This window comes from Suricata suricatta, chromosome 7, assembly GCF_006229205.1.
Source record: "Suricata suricatta isolate VVHF042 chromosome 7, meerkat_22Aug2017_6uvM2_HiC, whole genome shotgun sequence".
NCBI classification, from domain to species: domain Eukaryota; kingdom Metazoa; phylum Chordata; class Mammalia; order Carnivora; family Herpestidae; genus Suricata; species Suricata suricatta.
Genome location: NC_043706.1, coordinates 8,322,206 through 8,340,633, shown reverse-complemented (window position 1 = coordinate 8,340,633; position 18,428 = coordinate 8,322,206). Strand labels below are relative to the sequence as shown.

The 18,428-nt window shown below is 39.5% G+C and overlaps 1 protein-coding gene across 6 annotated transcripts in view; it reads left to right on the top strand.

The window, feature by feature from the left end:
* Positions 1 to 18,428, top strand: part of CDKAL1 (CDK5 regulatory subunit associated protein 1 like 1) — a 646,364-nt gene that overhangs the window by 476,633 nt on the left and 151,303 nt on the right. For all 6 annotated transcript variants that reach the window (XM_029944073.1, XM_029944074.1, XM_029944076.1 and 3 more), the window contains one exon: positions 7,793 to 7,973. In XM_029944073.1, coding sequence (XP_029799933.1) covers positions 7,793 to 7,973 — 181 coding nt within the window. The remainder of the gene's footprint in view (positions 1 to 7,792; positions 7,974 to 18,428) is intronic.

The following is an 18,428-nucleotide window of genomic DNA, read 5'->3' as shown; positions in this document are numbered from 1 at the left end:
CCGCTTGGGGCTATTATGAGGGAGGTCGCTCTAAAAACCCACATAAAAGTCTCTGTGTGCACGTCTGATTTCATTCACGTCGGGCAGATTGCTGGGGTAGAAACTTTCTTAGTCACAGTAAGTGTATGTTTCACTATTTAGGGAAGTGCCGCACCGTTTTTCAGAGTTTGAAATTCCACCTACAACAGAGAGGCATTTCCATTTCTCTAGATGCACACCTATGTCTCTTATTCTTAGTGGTTTTTTTCAACGCAACCTTATTCTCCTGAGTGTGTAGCGTCTGACACGGTTTCAACTTGCATTCAACTTGCATTACGCTCCTAACTAGTGATGTTGAGCCAGATTTTATGCACTTACTAGCTATTCGTCTGTCTTCTTTAGTGAAGTGTTAGTTAAAATCCTTTGCCCATTGTACGGTTATGTTCTCTTCTTATCAGTCACCCATGGAGTTCTTAATACATTTTGATTTCAAAAATTTTCATCATATATAGGGTTTGCAAGTATTTTCTTCCTGTGACTTTTTTGTTTTCTTTATGGTGTTTTCTAGTAAGTCCAGTTTACCCATTTTTTTTTTCTTTTGTGCTTTTGGTGTTAATGTTCTAGCTGAGAAATCCTCACCTAACTCCATGGAAGTCACAAAAGTTTTTTCCCATAGATTTAGATTTAGTATTAAAGTACCTTAGAATTACAGTATTTTTTGGTGTATAACATAAGGGAAGGGTCTGTTAAGTTATTTTTGTTTGTTTGCTTTGCATATGGAACCCATTTGCTCTAGCATAGTTTATTGAAAACATTGTCTCGACCTCACTGAATTGCTTTGGCAATTTTGTTGAAAATTAATTAAGCATAAATGTCTACATGTATGTTTTTGGGCTGTGTTGTTCATTGCTTCTCCCACACTGCCGTGATTACTGTAGCTTTATAGTAGGTCTTTAAGTCAGGTATGTCCACTCCACCAACTTAGTTTTTTTTGCTCTGGGTACTCTAAGTCCGTTGCATTTCCATATAAATTTTAGCATCAGCTTGTCAGTTGCTATAGAAAAATGTGCTAATATTTTGATGGCAGTTGCATTGAATATCAGATTGAAGAGACATGAAATTTTAAAAAAAATTTTTTATTAATTTTTGAGAGAGAGAGAGAGAAACAGCATGAGCAGGGCAGGGGCAGAGAGAGAGAAGGAGACACAGAATCCGAAGCAGGCTCCAGGCTCTGAGCTAGCTGTCAGCACAGAGCCTGACACGGGGCTCGAACCCACAAACTGTGAGATCACGACCTGAGCCGAAGCCGGACGCTTAACCGACTGAGCCACCCAGTCACACCTGAAGAGGCATGATATCTTAATAACAAAATATTCCAATCTATGAAAATTATATATTTTTCTATTTAGATATTCTTGAATTTCAGTAAATTTAAGAAAAATCTCTCTGTTTCTACAGTGTAGGTTGTACATTCCCAAATTTATTCTTAAGTGTTTTTTATGCTATTTTGAATAGAATTGTGTCCTTGGTTTCATTTTTTTTTCGTTTATTTATTTTTGAGAGAGAAAGAGAAAGCAAGTGAGAGAAGAACAGAGGGAAAGAGAAAGAATCCCAAGCAGGCCCCCCGCGGTCAGTGTAGAGCTGGAAATGGGGCTCAGTCTCACGAACCATGAGATCATGACCTCAGCCCAGATCAAGAGTCAGACACTTAACTGACTGAGCCACCCAGGTGCCCTGACCTTGATTTCATTTTCTGAATGTTCATTACTGATATAAAAAATGCAATTGATTTGTATATATTAATCTTTAATTCTGCTAAACTGGCTTATTCTAGGGTCATTAGATTCCGTAGAGTTTCCAAGGTCATAACAAGATCATGTTACCCGCACAAAATAAAGTTTATGTTTTATTTTTCAACCTATATGCCCTTTTCTTTTCCTTGCCTTTCTTGCGTTGATTAGAAGCTCTATAATATATTGAATTATAGAAGTGCGAACAGGTCCTTGCCTTGTTTCTAATCTGAGTGGAAATGCATTCAGCCTCTCACCAATAAAAATGATGGGCGCCTGGGTGGCTCAGTCGGTAAAGCATGCCAGTTCGACTCAGGTCATGATCTTGTGGTTTGTGGGTTCAAGCCGCGCATCGGGCTCTGTGCTGACTGCTCAGAGCCTGGAGCCTGCCTCGGATTCTGTGTCTCCCTCTCTCTCTGCTCTCCCCCTCTTACGCTCTGTCTTTCTCAAAAATAGAGTAAACATTAAAAACTTTTTAAAAAATTAAAATGATAACTGCTGTAGACCCTTTATCAGGTTGAGATCGTTTTTTTTTTTTCTCTAGTCTTTGTTTACAGAGAGTTTTTATCATGAATGTGTGTTGGATTTGTTAACTGAGTTTTCTGCATTTACTGAGATCACTGGGGGATTTACCCTTTATTCTTTTAATTTTTTTATATTATTTATTTATTTTTGAGAGACAGAGACGGTGAGAACAGGGAAGGGTCAGAGACAGAGGGAGATACAGAATCTGAAGCAGATTCCAGGCTCTGAGCCCAAAGCACGGCTCAAACCCACAAACTGAGATAGTGACCTGAGCTGAAGCCGGACGCTTAACTGACTGAGCCACCCAGGCGCCCTACCGTTTATTCTTTTAATAGGCTTATTGCATTAATCAAAATCTGTATGTCAAACCAGCCTTGCATTCTCGTGCTTAAAACTTGATCTAGATTGGGGCACCTGGGTGGCTCAGTGGGTTGAGTGTCCAACTCTTGGTTTTGGCTGAGCCTGTGATCTTGCAGTTCTTGGATTCAAGCCCCACTTTGAATCCCTCTTTGGGATTCTCTCTCTCTCTGCTCCTCCCCCATTTACTCTCTCTATCCATCTTCAAAATAAATAAATAAACTTAAAAAAAAAAAACTTGATCATGATAAACAATCCTTTTTATATATTCCTGTGCTCATTTTGCTAATAGTTTTATTAAGTGTTTCTGTTTTCATAAAATATATTGGTCTGGAATTTATTTCTAATCTCTTTCTCTGTTTTTTTCGTATCAGCTACTGCTAAACTTATAAAATGAGTTCCCTTTTCATCTATCTTTGAAGTGGTTTCTATAGAATTGGTTTTACTCTTTTTTAAATGTTTTATGTAATTCACCAAGAAGCCTTCTACCTCTGGGTTCTTTGATATTGTTTTCTTTTGGTGGCAAGATTTTTTATTACAAATCCAATTTCTCTAATACACTAAAGGCTATTTTGATTTTCTGTTTCTTCTTGAGTCAGTTTTAATAATTTATGTCTTTTCAAGAATTTGCTCATTTCAGCTTAAATTTTCATGTATTTGCACAAAATTGTTCATAATATACTTTTAGTGTTTTTGTTTCTTTTTTAATGTTGGTAGCATCTGTGGTGCTGTCTCCTCCCTCATACCTAAAGTCATCATTTCTGTTTTCTTTGTTCCTCTCAGTCTTGCAAATAGTTTAGTTATTTTACTGTTTGTTTGTTTCAAAAATACGCCTTAACTTTTGTTGATTTTTTTCTCTATTGTCTATTTCATTGTTTTTTTTTAAACCTTTAATAATTATTTTTTAATCCTACTTAGGGTTTGATTTGCTCTTCTTTTTTAGCTTCTTGAGGTGGAGGCTTAGATGATTGTGTTGACTTCTTTGTAACACTGACGTTTAAAGTCATTAATTTCTAAGCTCTTTAAGCTGCGTCCCATGTAAGTAGATGTGGTTTTTACTTTCATTCAGAACTAAAAACTGTTTCTTGGGGCGCCTGGGTGGCTCAGTCTGTTAAGTGTCTGACTCTTGATTTGGGCTCAGGTCATGATCTAATGGTTCGTGAGGTCAAGCCCCGCGTTGGGCTCTGTGCTAGAAGCGTGGGGCTTGCCTCCCCTACTCACACCTGCTCTCTGTCAACATAAATAAATCAAGTTTAAAAAAAAATTTCTTTTAGTTACATGCTTGTTTATGCCTAATAATTTTAATAGATCTGGTTCTTTTTCTGATTATTTTTAATGCTTTTTTTTGAAATAAATAGAATATGTGTATTAGTCTTAATTTTTTCGCACATGAAATTTGAAGTTCCCCCTTTTTCCATTTTTGTCAGTAAAACACCAAATTGCAAGCGAAAATCTTGAGACGTTTAAAGTACATTTTAAGTAGTATTTCAAATACGGTATGGGGTAAAAACATGTGTTTCTTTTTACTCAGGGCAAATAATTAAGTCTTAGAATATTTGGGACACTCTTCACTCCTGGCCTCGGGCCAGCGACGAGGTCTTGCTCTCCTGATAGTGTCCTGATTGATAGATTTCTGTAACGGATTATAGCCACAGTTCTGCTGTGGCAGATGCGTAATTAGAATCTTTCTCATTAATTCTGTTCCCAAGCTATTTAATGAACCCATTTTGCCAGTAAAAAGCTTGTATAGGTCAGGAAAAAATAATGGGTCAAAATGTACCTGTTATTTAAGCTAAGTGAACATTTTCATCTTCCTTTCAGAATTATTTTCTCCTGCTGCTATGAAAACACAAATATAGAAGGTCTTTTAAATTTTAAAAACATGTAATACCTAGTAATTATGTTCATTAGGCTCACAGCTTCAATACATGTGGAGAAATGATCATTTTTAAAAATTTTAGTATTTTGAAAATTCATCGCTTCTCAAAAACAGGATTTACTGGTGATTAGCATATTAAATATTTGAGTTAACATTCTATTTTACACTCCGTAAATTACCCCATAGCCAGTTAATTAATTTAGAAATTAGTTCACTTTAGACTTCCTTGATTTTCTCATGAACTGAGGAGAATTATTTACTAGGCAAATTAACAGCATAAATATGAGGGTTTTTAAATGGTTCACCTAAGGAGCCTTATTTTTAAGAAGCATTATTTGCATGTATAAAATTAACGTATAGATGAGCCTCATCTAACATTATAGTGTAGTCTTCGCTTTGGAAACATTTTATAGGCAATCAGTTTATATTCTTATATACTTAGAAACCCATGAAACTGTTCTTACTTTTAAATACTGCCTAACAGGTGTTTTACAAAGTCATAGTTGGCCTGTCCTCTCCTTTGTAATCAGTCAGCTTTCTGTGTAGATTTTCAAATGTGTTCACACATTGAACATCCCCTTTTTTAACATTTAAGAGGACTCCTGGAAAGGTTTCTCTTTTCTCTTTCACTGTGGGCCTTCCTGCCAAAGTAAGCAGGTGCTGCATAATCCTGAGCTCAGCTTTCCTGGGTCCTGGAGGACTGGGGGAGGGGGAGTCGGAAGGTGCTTTCCTCTGGGAATACCCCATACTCCAGTGCCAAATTCATTCCGATTCATAGGTTGCTACGATATTTCTCAGACAGTTTCTAAGATTTTTCCCCCCTAAGGGAGATGGACTCTTCACTGTCGTTTCTGCTATATCTGTTACTTATAGTTTGAGTTGTGGATTCCTTTTGCTCAGGAGTAGTTATAAGTCAAGTATAAACATTTGCTAATTAAAATTGTTGACATTCTTTTTCTATTCCACGTGCTTTAGTAAGTCTAAAAAAATGGTCTTTTTATCTACAGCTTACTGTCAAAACATGTTTTTTATGATTTTCAAATGTAATTTGATAATCACTTTTGAAGAATGTTTTTATATCACAATAAAAATAAAAATTGTTTTTCAAATATGCTGTTTCATTTTTCTCTATGCACATTATCTCTTTCTCTGTTTACCATCCTAGAGAAAAGTTCTGGCCTTTGGAACTTATCTTACTAATTCAAGGTCAGCCAAATTAATTGCTGGATGAGACTAAGTAGAACTCAAGAAAGAAATAATTTTTTAAAGTCCATATCATTCTTTTTCCGTGCAGGCATTAAAGTATTATCCAAACAAGATTTGGAAAGCTGTTGTTTTTGTGATGCCATTTGTATTAGGCAACTAGTAATTTCATTTTCCTTACATCCTTTGTTCTCTCTTATGCCCCCAAATATCTAGTATATTTAAATGAGATTAACTGTTTTTATTCATTCATACAGAACCACATTTAGGGAATAGAAAAATTGATACATAGTTAGGTAACCTTTGGTTTGTAATGTTTGAGGCTGTTTTTCCTGTTGTTGATGGATTGAGAATGGTATCGGAGCTTTGAGTATCACTCATGATAGTTTGGTATTGTTACACTGTTAACGCACAATAGAATGTTGTAGCACGCTCTGGGACGGACTCCCCACGGGGAAAGGACATTCGAGATTTTAACATTCAGGCTCATCACAAACAAAGGCAGCTTGTTACCCAGTCAATCTCCAATGAAAAGCTTTCAATGATTTATTCTTAAATATGAAAGGGCAGAGTCAGTCTTTATTGATCGCACGTCTCGGCCATGAACGAGAGGGACCAACATACAAGAACTTAGAGGAAATGGACCTCCGAGCAGTGAGCAGAGGAAAACTCCTGAAAACCTTTAGCTGATGGCTTCAGAAAGATGAGAGAAGACGTTGCACCTGTGAAACAAATGACTGAGTGATAATAGAAGAAAATGTGCTACACCTAAAGACCAAGAGTGTCCAGACTGTGCCCTTTACAAAGACTTACATGCCTAATCCAAGGTTTATTATCATGAAATTTAAAAAACATTGAGAATAAAATTCATATCCTCAAAATTTTCATAAAGAGAGTAGGGCACACCTAAAGAAGTTAAAGAGGTTTGCATCAGAGTGAATTAGGATATCTCATCAGCAACCTTTCCAGCTTGGGGGGAAAAAAGGCCCAGTAGAAAATTCTGACGGCTAATACTTTTCATTTTGGAGAGCTGTGAACAGCCACACCGCCCATCAGTTGTGTAGATTAAGACGTGTTTGGATTATGCTAAGACAATAGCAGGATTTCTCTGGCATTCTTTTTGACGAAGCTTCTGGAAGCATGCTGCAGCAGAATGAATCAAGAATTAAGAATACATAGGACCCAGGTAAAGGGGAGAAGAAAAGAAAGCCAAAAAGCAACATTTAAGGACAACTCGTTTATTATGAAAGTCACACACACCTGAGAAAGTAGGCGTGGCATTTCCGGGGGAAAAATAGAATAAGTGAATTCTATACAGGACCTTGAGGTTTTAGTATTGGTTTTTGATCAGTCTGAGCTTGTGGAAGATGTGAATACAGGTACCTAGAATAGGAAGCAACATTTTTTTTAAAAGAGTATGTTTTTAACTCTGGGAAAATGAAGCGTGGCAAAAAAAACATGGTGTTTACGAGTTGTCTGAGCAGTTCCTTTGCCGTTAGATTCATGGAAATAGGATTAATTTAACTAAGATCTGCAGTGATCTTCCTGGGAGCGAAGGGATAGAGTAGTGTAAAGGGCTAACTCCGCATTTACCACAGTGGAGAAGTGAGTAAGTATTGCCTGAGAATTAAAAATCTAGAAAGAGCAGAATAAGCATCTGTTTTAAAATAGAGGGGAAAAGAACATTCAGAAGAATTAAAAACGAATGTCTCTGGAGGACAGGGACGCCTTTTGTCCATAAACTTTAATATTTTGGACTCTCTGAAGCTATTTGCTTCAATGTCCCTTTTCCTAAAAATAGAATTTAGTTTTAAAACTTAGACATTTAAAATATCGGAGCGGGTCACCTGGGGGGCTCAGCCAGGTAAGCGTCCAACTCTTGATGTCCGCTCAGGTCCCGACCTCAGGGTTGTTTGTTCAGCCCCGCGTCAGGCTGGGCATGAAGCCCACCAAAAAAATTAAAAAAAAAAAAAAGAAAAGAAATAAACGGTCAGAGACTTAGAATAATAATAATGGATGGCATTGAGTTTTTTTCCATTTTTGTCTTGTTATTTTCTAGAGTTCCTGGAATCACTCTCGCCACAGATATTATCTGTGGTTTTCCTGGAGAAACAGATCAAGATTTTCAAGAAACAGTGAAACTTGTTGAAGAGTACAAATTCCCAAGCCTCTTTATTAACCAGTTCTACCCAAGACCGGGGACTCCAGCTGCAAAAATGCCCCAGGTTCCAGCACAAGTGGTAAGAGACTTCTCTGTCAAGGACGGTGCGGGCTTTAGCCAGTGGCTTTAAAAATGCGTCCCCAACGTCTACGTTAACACAAATGGCTCCTGGTATAACCTTGAGGTTACAAAATATAGGGTAGGCGGGGGAGGGGAGCAGAGGGGCGGAGTTTGGGGGGGCTCAGTCGCTTAAGCGTGGGACTTGGGCTCAGGTCATGATCTCATGGTTCATGAGTTCAAGCCCCGCGTCGGGCTCTGTGCTGACAGCTCAGAGCCTGGAGCTGCTTCCGATTCTGTGTCTCCCTCTCTCTCTGTGCCCCTCGCCTGCTTGCTCCCTCCCTTTCTCTCTCTCAATATATCTCACTCTCTCAAATATAAACATTAAAATTTTTTTTAAATATGTGTGAGACCCAGGATATGCAAACGTTTTCCAGAATGCCTTAGAAAATAATGTTCTTAAAGTAATTAAGTTTTAGATTCATTGGCTGAAATGGAAAAATGTTTATACGCTATAAGAGGAAGTCATATGTTTTTAGCTGAAAATTTTCTGTTTTGTTTCAAATAACTAAAACAAAATTATGCCCTACCATTAATTTTCCTCAAAGCTTACATGAATAAATACTAAAAGGAATAACCCAGAACTTGTTATTTTTTCTATTATGCCATATGTGAATATCAAACATAAAACATACAGTTTTTGTTTCAACATTTGGTTAAAAAAACATTTTTATTTATATATATATATTTTAAATATATTTTAAAGTCCATTTTCCCAAGTAAAACTAAAGTGAATGTCATTCTTTATTTTCTCAAAATTTTCTACCTTTATTTCAAAAATTTCTGTGTATTCAAAGGTAAGAAAATATTTTCCAGGTAGACCATATAATTTTATATCTAATTTAATCAGTAATAAAAGCAGATTATAGCACCACAACTGTAAAAGTAAGTTAGATTAGTCCATTATTTTTATGTCTAAATTATAATAGACTTTATTGTATAAGACAAAATTCACCTCTGGTCTACAGTTCTTTGAATTCTGGTACATGCATACACTAACGTAACTACCACCACAATCCAGGGCTCAGCCGGATTTCCGTCAGCTCTCCCCAAAATTCGCTTTTACTTTTTTGTAGATCTCTACCCCCTCACCCCCAGATCCTGGAAAATACTGATCTGTTGTCCTTACAGTTTAATCCATTGGTTTTTAAACTTTGCTTCTTTAATTAAGAAAACGTTTTCTGAGCTCTCACATGCCCGATGAAGCATGTCCAGCCGTGTGTCTCTCTGAAGTGAATCCTTCCTTGGAACCCCGGGCAGACCCAGAGGCAGAAAGTCACCAGCCATAGGCCCAGGCCCTGCCCCTCCCCCCACCCGCTCCCTTCCCCAACGGAAACCACTGACCTTCCGGTTAACAGCGTACATTAAGTTTGACCCATTCTTAAACCTGATATAATTGGAAGAATTTGTCAGTGTCTGGATGTTTGGCTTTTTTTTTTTTTTTAATGCAGTAATTCTTTTTATTGTTTTTGCTTTTTCAGTAAAATTAATACCTGACACACAGTTTTGCCTGAAGTTTTAAGTTAACTTTTCAATGTTCAAGAAATGGATTTTTGGGGGCACCCAGCTGGCTTAGTCAATAGAGCTTGTGACTCTTGACTTCATGGTAGTGAGTTCAAGCCCCTCTTTGGGTGGCACCTGGGGCACCTGGTGGCTCAGTTGGTTAAGTGTCCAGTTTTGGCTCAGGGTATGATCTCGTGGTTTGTGGGCTCAAGCCACACTCTGTGTTTCTCTTTCTCAAAAATAAATAAACATTAAAAAACAATTTTTTTTTAATAAAAGTATGTTCTGGACTCTTAAGGAGCCAGTTGTGGGAGAGCCATTATCTGTCACTGAATAAGCTCTGGATATAATTTAAGAACAATTGCTCATTCAATGTCTGTTCCGAGGGACTGCCTTGCCAACACCTCTGCCAAAAATTCAGTCCCTAACAGGGAAACCTACTGTGAACAGTTTTGGCGAAGCTGCCTGTCTACCCCGAGGTGGCCCACATCTCTCAGACACACATGCCCACCTCCTCAGGGCTGAGTCAGGAAGAGTACTGTGGCCTTGTTATCCTTAGGGGGAATATTCTAGAAACTGCAGCTAAGTGAGTTATGATTCTTTCATGTGGACATACATCTAAAGACATGATCTTACTCTCTGGTTCCAAGACAGGAAGCAGGTGGGTTTAATGCCACAATTTAATACTTCAAACCAATATGAACATTCCAGCAGCCACTCTTGTCCCCTCGAAACTGTTTTTCAAGTCTTAGGCCACTTAAAGATTTCATCCTGGGGCGCCTGGGTGGCTCAGTCGGTTAAGCGTCCGACTTCGGCTCAGGTCATGATCTCATAGTTCGTGGGTTCGAGCCCCGTGTCCGGCTCTGTGCTGACAGCTAGCTCAGAGCCTGGAGCCTGCTTCGGATTCTGTGTCTCCCTCTCTCTCTGATCCTCCCCTGCTCACGCTGTCTCTCTCTCTCTCTCTCTCTCTCTCTCAAAAATAAATAATAAAAACATTTTAAAAGTAGGCTTAAAAAAAAAGATTTCATTCCAACTTCATTATTTTTTTATCAACATTTTCCTAAAATGGAAAAAAGTCTGGAATTGACAGATATGGATCCAAAGACTTTTAAAACTTAAGTGACCTTTTCTAGGCAGACTGAGAATCTCAGTGACAATTTGAAAACACTATTAGAGTTACTTAAGATTAATGAAGACTAATGAAGGAAGACTCAATTGAAAAGAAAATATAAACATGCAAATTTGACCTTTCATCTAAAAGTCTAAGGTCGTTCTCATTTAGCTTAGGTGATCTAACTACTAAATCTCTTAGACATTAATCATCTTGCAAAAGCTAAGAGAAAAATAAATTTTAGTTTATCTTGTTCGTGAAAATACACTACCTAATTTATTCCCATTATAAATTTAAGAGAGTTATACTCTTTTTTCAGCAGGAATAAAAGACTGGAGAAAACTCTCCACCACCACCCCTCCCCATGCAAATACCAAACTCAAACGGGCTTTATCCACTTGGTGATTTAAATGATTAAGAAATATACATAATTAGTTCATTATTAAATGAACTCTACTAGACTATAGGAAAGTAATTCTACTGCTAGAGTAACTCTACTATAAAACACTAAAAGCTGGCATATGTTTATCCTAATACGAGTACTCATTGGAAGGAGTATTCACGTAAAAGTAGGGGAGAACAGAGGGACCCACGGAGGAAGGAGCCGCTCCGATGCTGGGGTGCAGAGACTGGGGAGGTCTGTGCGCAAATTAGCCCAAATTATATATCAAAAGTAATACACTACGAACAAATGAAGTTTCTCCCAGGAATGCAAGGTTGATATAAACATTCAAAACCATTCAGTATAGTTCACCATATTAACAGACTTAAAACAAACTATGTAATGATTTCAGTAGATGAAGGTAAAATGATTAAGTTCAATTTCATTCGCGATTAAACACACCCACGAGCGTGCATGTGCGTGTTCACATCACATACATGAACTCTGCATAAATTGGGAGTGAGAAGGAACTTCCGCACTCCCCTAAGTTTACTCAAATTTTATACTGAAGACTTTTCCTTTGAATTTGGGAAGAGGAAATATATAACCACTTCTACGCAACAGCAAACCATTAAGTCCCAGCCAGTGCAGTGAGGCAGGAAGTTAACGTTATGAGGGCTGGAAAGCAAGAAACAAAACCGCACGTAGCGGCCGAGAACGTAATTATATACACAGAAAACTCTGAAGAAAAATCTCTAGAAAAACAATAAGAATTCCTAAGTCAATTTTGCAAAGGTGACAGGTAAAAGATAAGTATGTTAAAGTGAACGATATTTTTAAATAGCAATAACAATTTAAAAATGAAAAACAGTCATTTTAATGGTAGCAAGGGGAGGCACCTGGATGGTTTAGTCAGTTAAGGGTCAGACTTCAGCACAGGTCATGATCTCACGGTTAGTGAGTTCGATCCCCGCATCAGGCTCCGTGCTGACAGCTCAGCGCCTTGGAACCCGCTTCGGATTCTGTGTCTTCATCTCTCCCTGCCCCTTCCGCACTCGTGCTCTGTCTCTGTCTCTTTCTCTCTCAGAAATAAACAAATATTAAACAAAAAAGAAATGTTTATGTAGATGTGTCAAAAGTTACAAACAAGAATGCTCACAGCTGTTCTCAGTTGCAACACCAATAGTGGAATATTGAAAAGGCCCGACTCTTACCACGTGAGGGCGGACAGGCGAGCCCACGACGGAACACGATACAGCAGTGAAAACAGAGGAGCCCGAGCTACTTGAGAAACAGACTAGTCTCAGCGATATAATGTTGCTTAAACACATGAAACTCGGGGGCTTGAGCGAGGCGCCCGTGGCAGAGTGGGTGCCCGGGGAGAGCTCAGGCTTCACTATTTTAGGCCAGATCAGAGAGACTGTAGCAATTCCTGAAATAAATACCAACAACCGCAATAAGCAGCAGGATCAACTCCTGGCAGAGATGTAGAGATCCTTCAGATGTGAAATCTTAGGATAGCTCTATGAGCCCCCAAAACTGTAATAATAATAGTGATAATAGTAATAATAAATTAAGAGAAAGATGAGAAATTATTTAACAGAGCTAAATGTGTTATAAATTTAGTAGAAAACCTATTTTGAAAAAGATTTTATTTTTACGTAACCTTTTCATTTTTAATTTTTTTCATGTTTATTTTTGAGACAGAGAGAGAGAGAGAGAGAGAGAGAGAGAGAAAGAGAACAGCAGGGGTGGGGTAGAAAGAGAGAGAGAGAGGGAGACACAGAATCTGAAGCAGCTCCAGGCTCTGAGCTGTTAGCACAGAGCCCGACGGAAGGCTTGAACTCACAAACTGTGGGATCATGACCTGAGCTGAAGTCAGATGCTCAACCGACTGAGCCCCCCAGGCGCCCCCACAGTCTCCTATTTTCACATTAAGCTTTTTTTCTTTGGGGGAGAGGTAAAACTATTTTTAGGAGTCTTTATACCCTAGATTGTCTAGTGCTCTTTATTCTAAACTGATTTCCAAACACACCTAAAGAGACACTCCTTTTCTCAAGGCCCTTTTCCTTTTTTCCTTCTTTTATTATTATTATTATTATTACTATTACTATTATTATTATTATTATTATTATTATACAAGGACTATCTTGAGATTCTTCTGCAATTAATTGTATTCAATCCCACCAAATACAGTTAATCTTTTAAATTCGACTTTTCTGGATATATCGATTATCTTTTGACTTCCATTTTGGGTAGACTTTTCCGCCTGAGCCTAGTTTGACTCCATGGATTGCAGCAGATCGCTTAACGGTGTCTCCGGGAGGCTGGAGTAGCAGTAGATTTCTAGACGGGGCATCTGTCTGCTAACCCAGAGAGGCAGCCGGGAAACCTCCGATCTCGTGTGAGCTTTTATGCAGATGACGTTCATTTAACAAACAAAATTGAATGTAATGATCTCTGAGGCCCCTTGAAATTCTTCATAATCTTTGATTCTCTCACATGGTTATAAGACCACCTTTCAAACAATATTTTGAAAGTCTAGGGGCTTTCTTTTTCTAGATCCTTGGTATGTAATCTGCATTTTCCAATTCTTTCATCTTTTCTCTTGAATCTGAAAACTTTTTGTCTGTATAATCCGTTAACTGACTAGGACTACTAAACACAGTAATTAAATTAGTTGTTGATGGGGTTCCAGAGGGCAGCAGGGGACCAGCTCTGCTGGAGAGAGAAATAGGCCCTGAAAGTATCCACATTCTGATCCCAGAATCCATGGATGTGCTACCAGATGTGATAGAAAGTCCCTCACGAATGTGGTTAAGTTAATGCCTTTGAACTGGCTCATTGTTGCGGGTGACGCCGGTGGGCTCTGTCTTCACAAGGGTTCTTGGGAGAGGGAGGCATGAGGGGTAAAGTTAGAGGGAGGAGAGTGGGGGACAGTCGCGGGATTAATGTGCCTTGGAGATCAAGAACGGGACCGTGAGTTCAGGAAGGCAGGCTGCCTCTAGAAGCTGGAGGGGACAAGGAGCCCCCTTCGCCCTTCCAGAAGGAACACAGCTCTGCTACAACCTTGGCTTTAGCTCCTAAGACCCCTGTGAGACGTCTCCCTTCCCGAACTGTGAGATCATAGATCTCTGTCGTGTGTGTTGAGCCACGAAGTTTGATAATTTGTACTGTAGCAATAGGGAATTCGTATGCCAACAGTGGGATTGTTTGAAGGAGGGCATCATCTAAATCTCTGGGACACGTAAATTGCTTTCAGCCCTTATGCTGCGCAGGCTGTGCTGTGGCCCTACACGACGGCTGTTTGCTCCTGGGTCTGTGAAAACTTACCCTGCTGCTACCCAGCAGGTCTTGTCATAATAACGCCCAAAGTGACAGTAAGGATTAACGTCCATTTAGCCCTCAGTGTACAGAGGCATTGTTCTGAGCCCTTTGTGTGCATTTACCTAACTTCATTCTCACAAGTTATTATGGTCATTTTACACATGAGGACGCTCACACTCAGGGTAAGGAATTAACTTGGCCCAGATCACACACACACAGCAGATCCTGCCTGTCTCTCCCCTGCGAGGCCTCGCACTTCCTTCTAGTATTCTTCATGCCATCCCAGCGTGCCCCAGGTTCGCCTCTGCGCCAGGCTCCCTGGAGGGAGCAGCACATGGGGACACCCGGGGATACAGAAAACGTGGGACATTTAATGTCCGTAAAATGCTCAAAATGCAGATTCTTAGCACAGTAAGGTGTGTTGCAGTCTATGGTTCGGTTTTGGAAGGGTCAAGGGCAATCTGCAAGTGGGTAGTCGTTTTGTCAGTGAATGAGCCGGGAGCCACGGGCAAGCCCTGGATGAACATGGCTGCATCAGCCGTGTTGGATGGCCTTGAAGTGTCCTGTGGGCACCAGGGAGCTGCTGACTGGCAGTGACCACAGGTTTGTTTCTGAAAGCTTACTCCACGTGCCGTGGACGAAGAGTCAGAGTCAGGAAGCCCAGTTAGGAAACTGTCCAAGTCAGGTCTCGAGACCCATAGGTAACTTATTCCTGAGACTTTCAATCAGTTCTTTTCCTTTGGACCTAATAACTATAAGTCTTAGACTTAGCTCCATGTCAGCATAGTTATTCTGTGCCCAGTGGAGGATATTAATTTGCTGTACAGAAGGTCAGTTAGTTGGCTTTTGCTTGATTCCAGGCTCACGGGCAAGTGCTGCTAGGCCAGAACATTTCACAAGGACCCTTGAACATGCCGCAGGTTTAGGGCATTACGTCTCATATTTGCCTTCGATCCTGCTGGTGCTGTTGGCGCTCTGTTTCTTAGTGGTCATGAGCTTGTTCCCCCCAGGCCAGGCCGAGGCGTCTTCCACTCAGAGGGAGAAATGCCAGACCCCGCCAGACCCCTGCCCTTGTCTGTTTCCCATCCCTCCCCCAACGTGATTTTATCTCCTCCCAAACTATCTACACTGCAGCTACAGGACTGGCTTTTTCCTTGTAGCCTCTTTGTCATCTTTTGTGTTTTTATGCTAAGTCCCGTAAGATAAGCTTCTCAGCCTGTGCGTGTGCGTGTGCGTGTGCGTGTGCGTGTGTGTGTGTGTGTGTGTGTGTGTGTGTGTTGTGAACCAGTGGAAAACTCTGGGGAGCATTTGAAGAAGCCGGAGCTCTGATTGGATCATTCTTTTTTACCTCCTTATAAAATTGGGTACTTTTCCCTTTCCTTTTCTCCCACGTGCACACTAAAAGAGTAAAGGAAACCGGTGACGATGTTGGGTGAAGAACGTGAAAACAACAAGCATTGTTTAGCCTCGGTTGTGTAGAGGGAAGTCTGCAGTGTCGATAGTACCGTGGCCTTGCCACGACTAGTAAGATGGTTGTCTGCCATCTTGAACTTGAGATGTTAGAGAATTTACCAAATGTGATTAATTTAGGGTAAATCAAAGCAGAATGTTTTGTCAGGATCTCATGAAAGAAAATTAAGTGCTGTTTCTAAGAAGAAACTATTCGTGGGAGTATAAAGATACACGTGGATGTGGACTGAGGGAGTGACTTTCCGTCCAGGAATCTGTCCACGGGAACAGGTGAAAGACCTCAGGAGAGAGGTATCGCTGGTGAGATCTTTATCAGTGTTCTCTGCCGCAGGTGACTATTTAAAAATAATTCCTTCCTCTCAGCCTGAATCATTCTTTCAGAAAACCCCAACCTTCTCTCTGGGTACCCCCCCTCTGCTCCCCGTAACTTTCTGCCCTCTGAATCGGCCCTCTTGCCTGCCTGCCACAGCGTTGCCTGACTTTTTACTTAGTCCTGATTGACTTTGAACTGAATCTCATTCTCATGCATATCAGCTCTGTGAAGTCAGACCCCCAGGACCAGACGTGTACTAGACAAGGGAGACTATACCTCCAGGATAGGGCCATGTTTCTGTGAAACTGTTTTTTGTTCAGGATGGTAAAGATAAGAAAAGAAAGACATAGGGGCAATCTGGGTGGCTCAGTCTGTTAAGCATCCGACTTTGGCTCAGGTCATGATCTCATGGTCTGTGATTTCAAGCCCCGCATCAGGTCTGTGCTGACAGCTCAGAGCCTGGAGCCTACTTCAGATTCCGTGTCTTTCTCTCTCGGCCCCTCCTCTACTCATGCTCTGTATCTCTCAAAAATAAATAAACATTTAAAAAATTTAAAAAAAAAAAGAAAGATTTTTGTTGGTACCTAAAGTCCTATCATACGACTCTTATGTTAATTATAACCCACTGTAAGAAAAAAATAAGTAATGACCATATTTCGGAACCACAGTTTGTCGTAGTATTTCACGTTTTCTAAAAAGAAGTCAACTTTAGGACAATGAAGAGTCAGATATGATGTGGGAGCCTAGAGGTCGGCGGTAACAATTTTTGTGCTTTGTCGTCAGCTTACAGAAAGTCGCGCACTCACAGATCGCTTCTGGGGTGCCGGGGGGCTCAGTCACTTGAGCACCTGACTCTTGATCTTGGCTCAGGTCACCATCCCAGAGTCGTGGGATCGAGCCCTGCGTTGGGCTCTGTGCTGAGCGCAGAGTCTGCTTAAGATTCTCTCTCTCTCCCGCTCTTCCCGTCTCTCACGCTCTCTCTGTCTCAAACAAAATTTTTTTTGGAGAAAAAGAAACACTCATCTTGTTATGATTGTTTAACTTTTTGTTTTCCTTTTGACATTTATTTTTATCTTGTTTCTCTAATGAATTTGTAATTATAACAAAACAGTAGGGAGATATATGGTTGTAAATTTTTCTCTCAAATGCTGAATGGTGCTAGGTGTTCAGGTTGAGATGGATGGAGTGAATTTTTATTAAATGAAGAGAATATAAACTCTATCCTTTGGAAAGTCATCTTTATTATATTTTAGTCTAACGTTTTTTCGATGGTGATTACACACCTTGTTTTATATAAGTTTCAGAAAAATTGCATGGATCTACATAATTCTTTTATGCCTTTTATATGAACTTGATTTATTAAAATTGTAATATTCAATTTGAATTCAGTTTTTATTAACAACTTTAGAAGTGAGTACTCTTTGGAGTAACTTCTAAAGGTAAAGAACCTTATAATGATCTATCTTATTTTTTTATCTTATTACTTTTCAGTGATAACTATGGGTCATTAACAACTTCACATTTATAGCCTTCTAAGGGACCTGTGAGTGTAGTTCCAACTAATAGAGCTAATGTTAAATGCATATGTAGGGCAAAACAATATATTTGGTAATTTAATGTGACATGCTTTTCTAACTCCTGCCTCTTGGAACTAGGTTTATTTCACAATTATCAAATATCAAATATATCAAAATATCAAAAATATCAAATATATCCAAATGAGCAGATCAGCAGTCAAATGGATAAAATATACTGTACTAATTATGTCCTGATAGCTTCTCATCTAAGATGCATGTCCTGGTTCTTTCTGTTTACTACTCCTAACAAAGTACGTTTATAGAAGTGACGCGTAAGATGAGAAGTTGTGTGAGCAGGGAAAAGAAACTTCCAGTGTTCTCCATGATAACCCATGCCTGAAAGAGACATAGTCTGTGCTTTCCATGCACTTTGACTCATATTAGGCCTCCAGCAGTGCTTTCTGGTACTATTGTTATTACTTTGCAGATGAGCCTGCTGAGGCTCAAAGAAAAGCACGTTTGGCTGAGACACAGGCTCTTCTTTCTAACTCTTTACGCTATGCTCTCATGAACTGTAAAATAAATATTTATCCCAGAAATTCAAAATAGTTTTAGAGCAATTTGACCAAAAAAGTACTGGTTTCCACAGTTTTGTTTTTCTATTGTAGCAGTGAGTTTTTATTTATAGGCCCTAGAAAAATTATAAACTTCTTAAAATGATTTTTAAACTTAGACGTTGTAAGAATAGCACGTCTCCAACATAGCGCAGCCTTGGCCAAGCTTTAGCGTTTTGC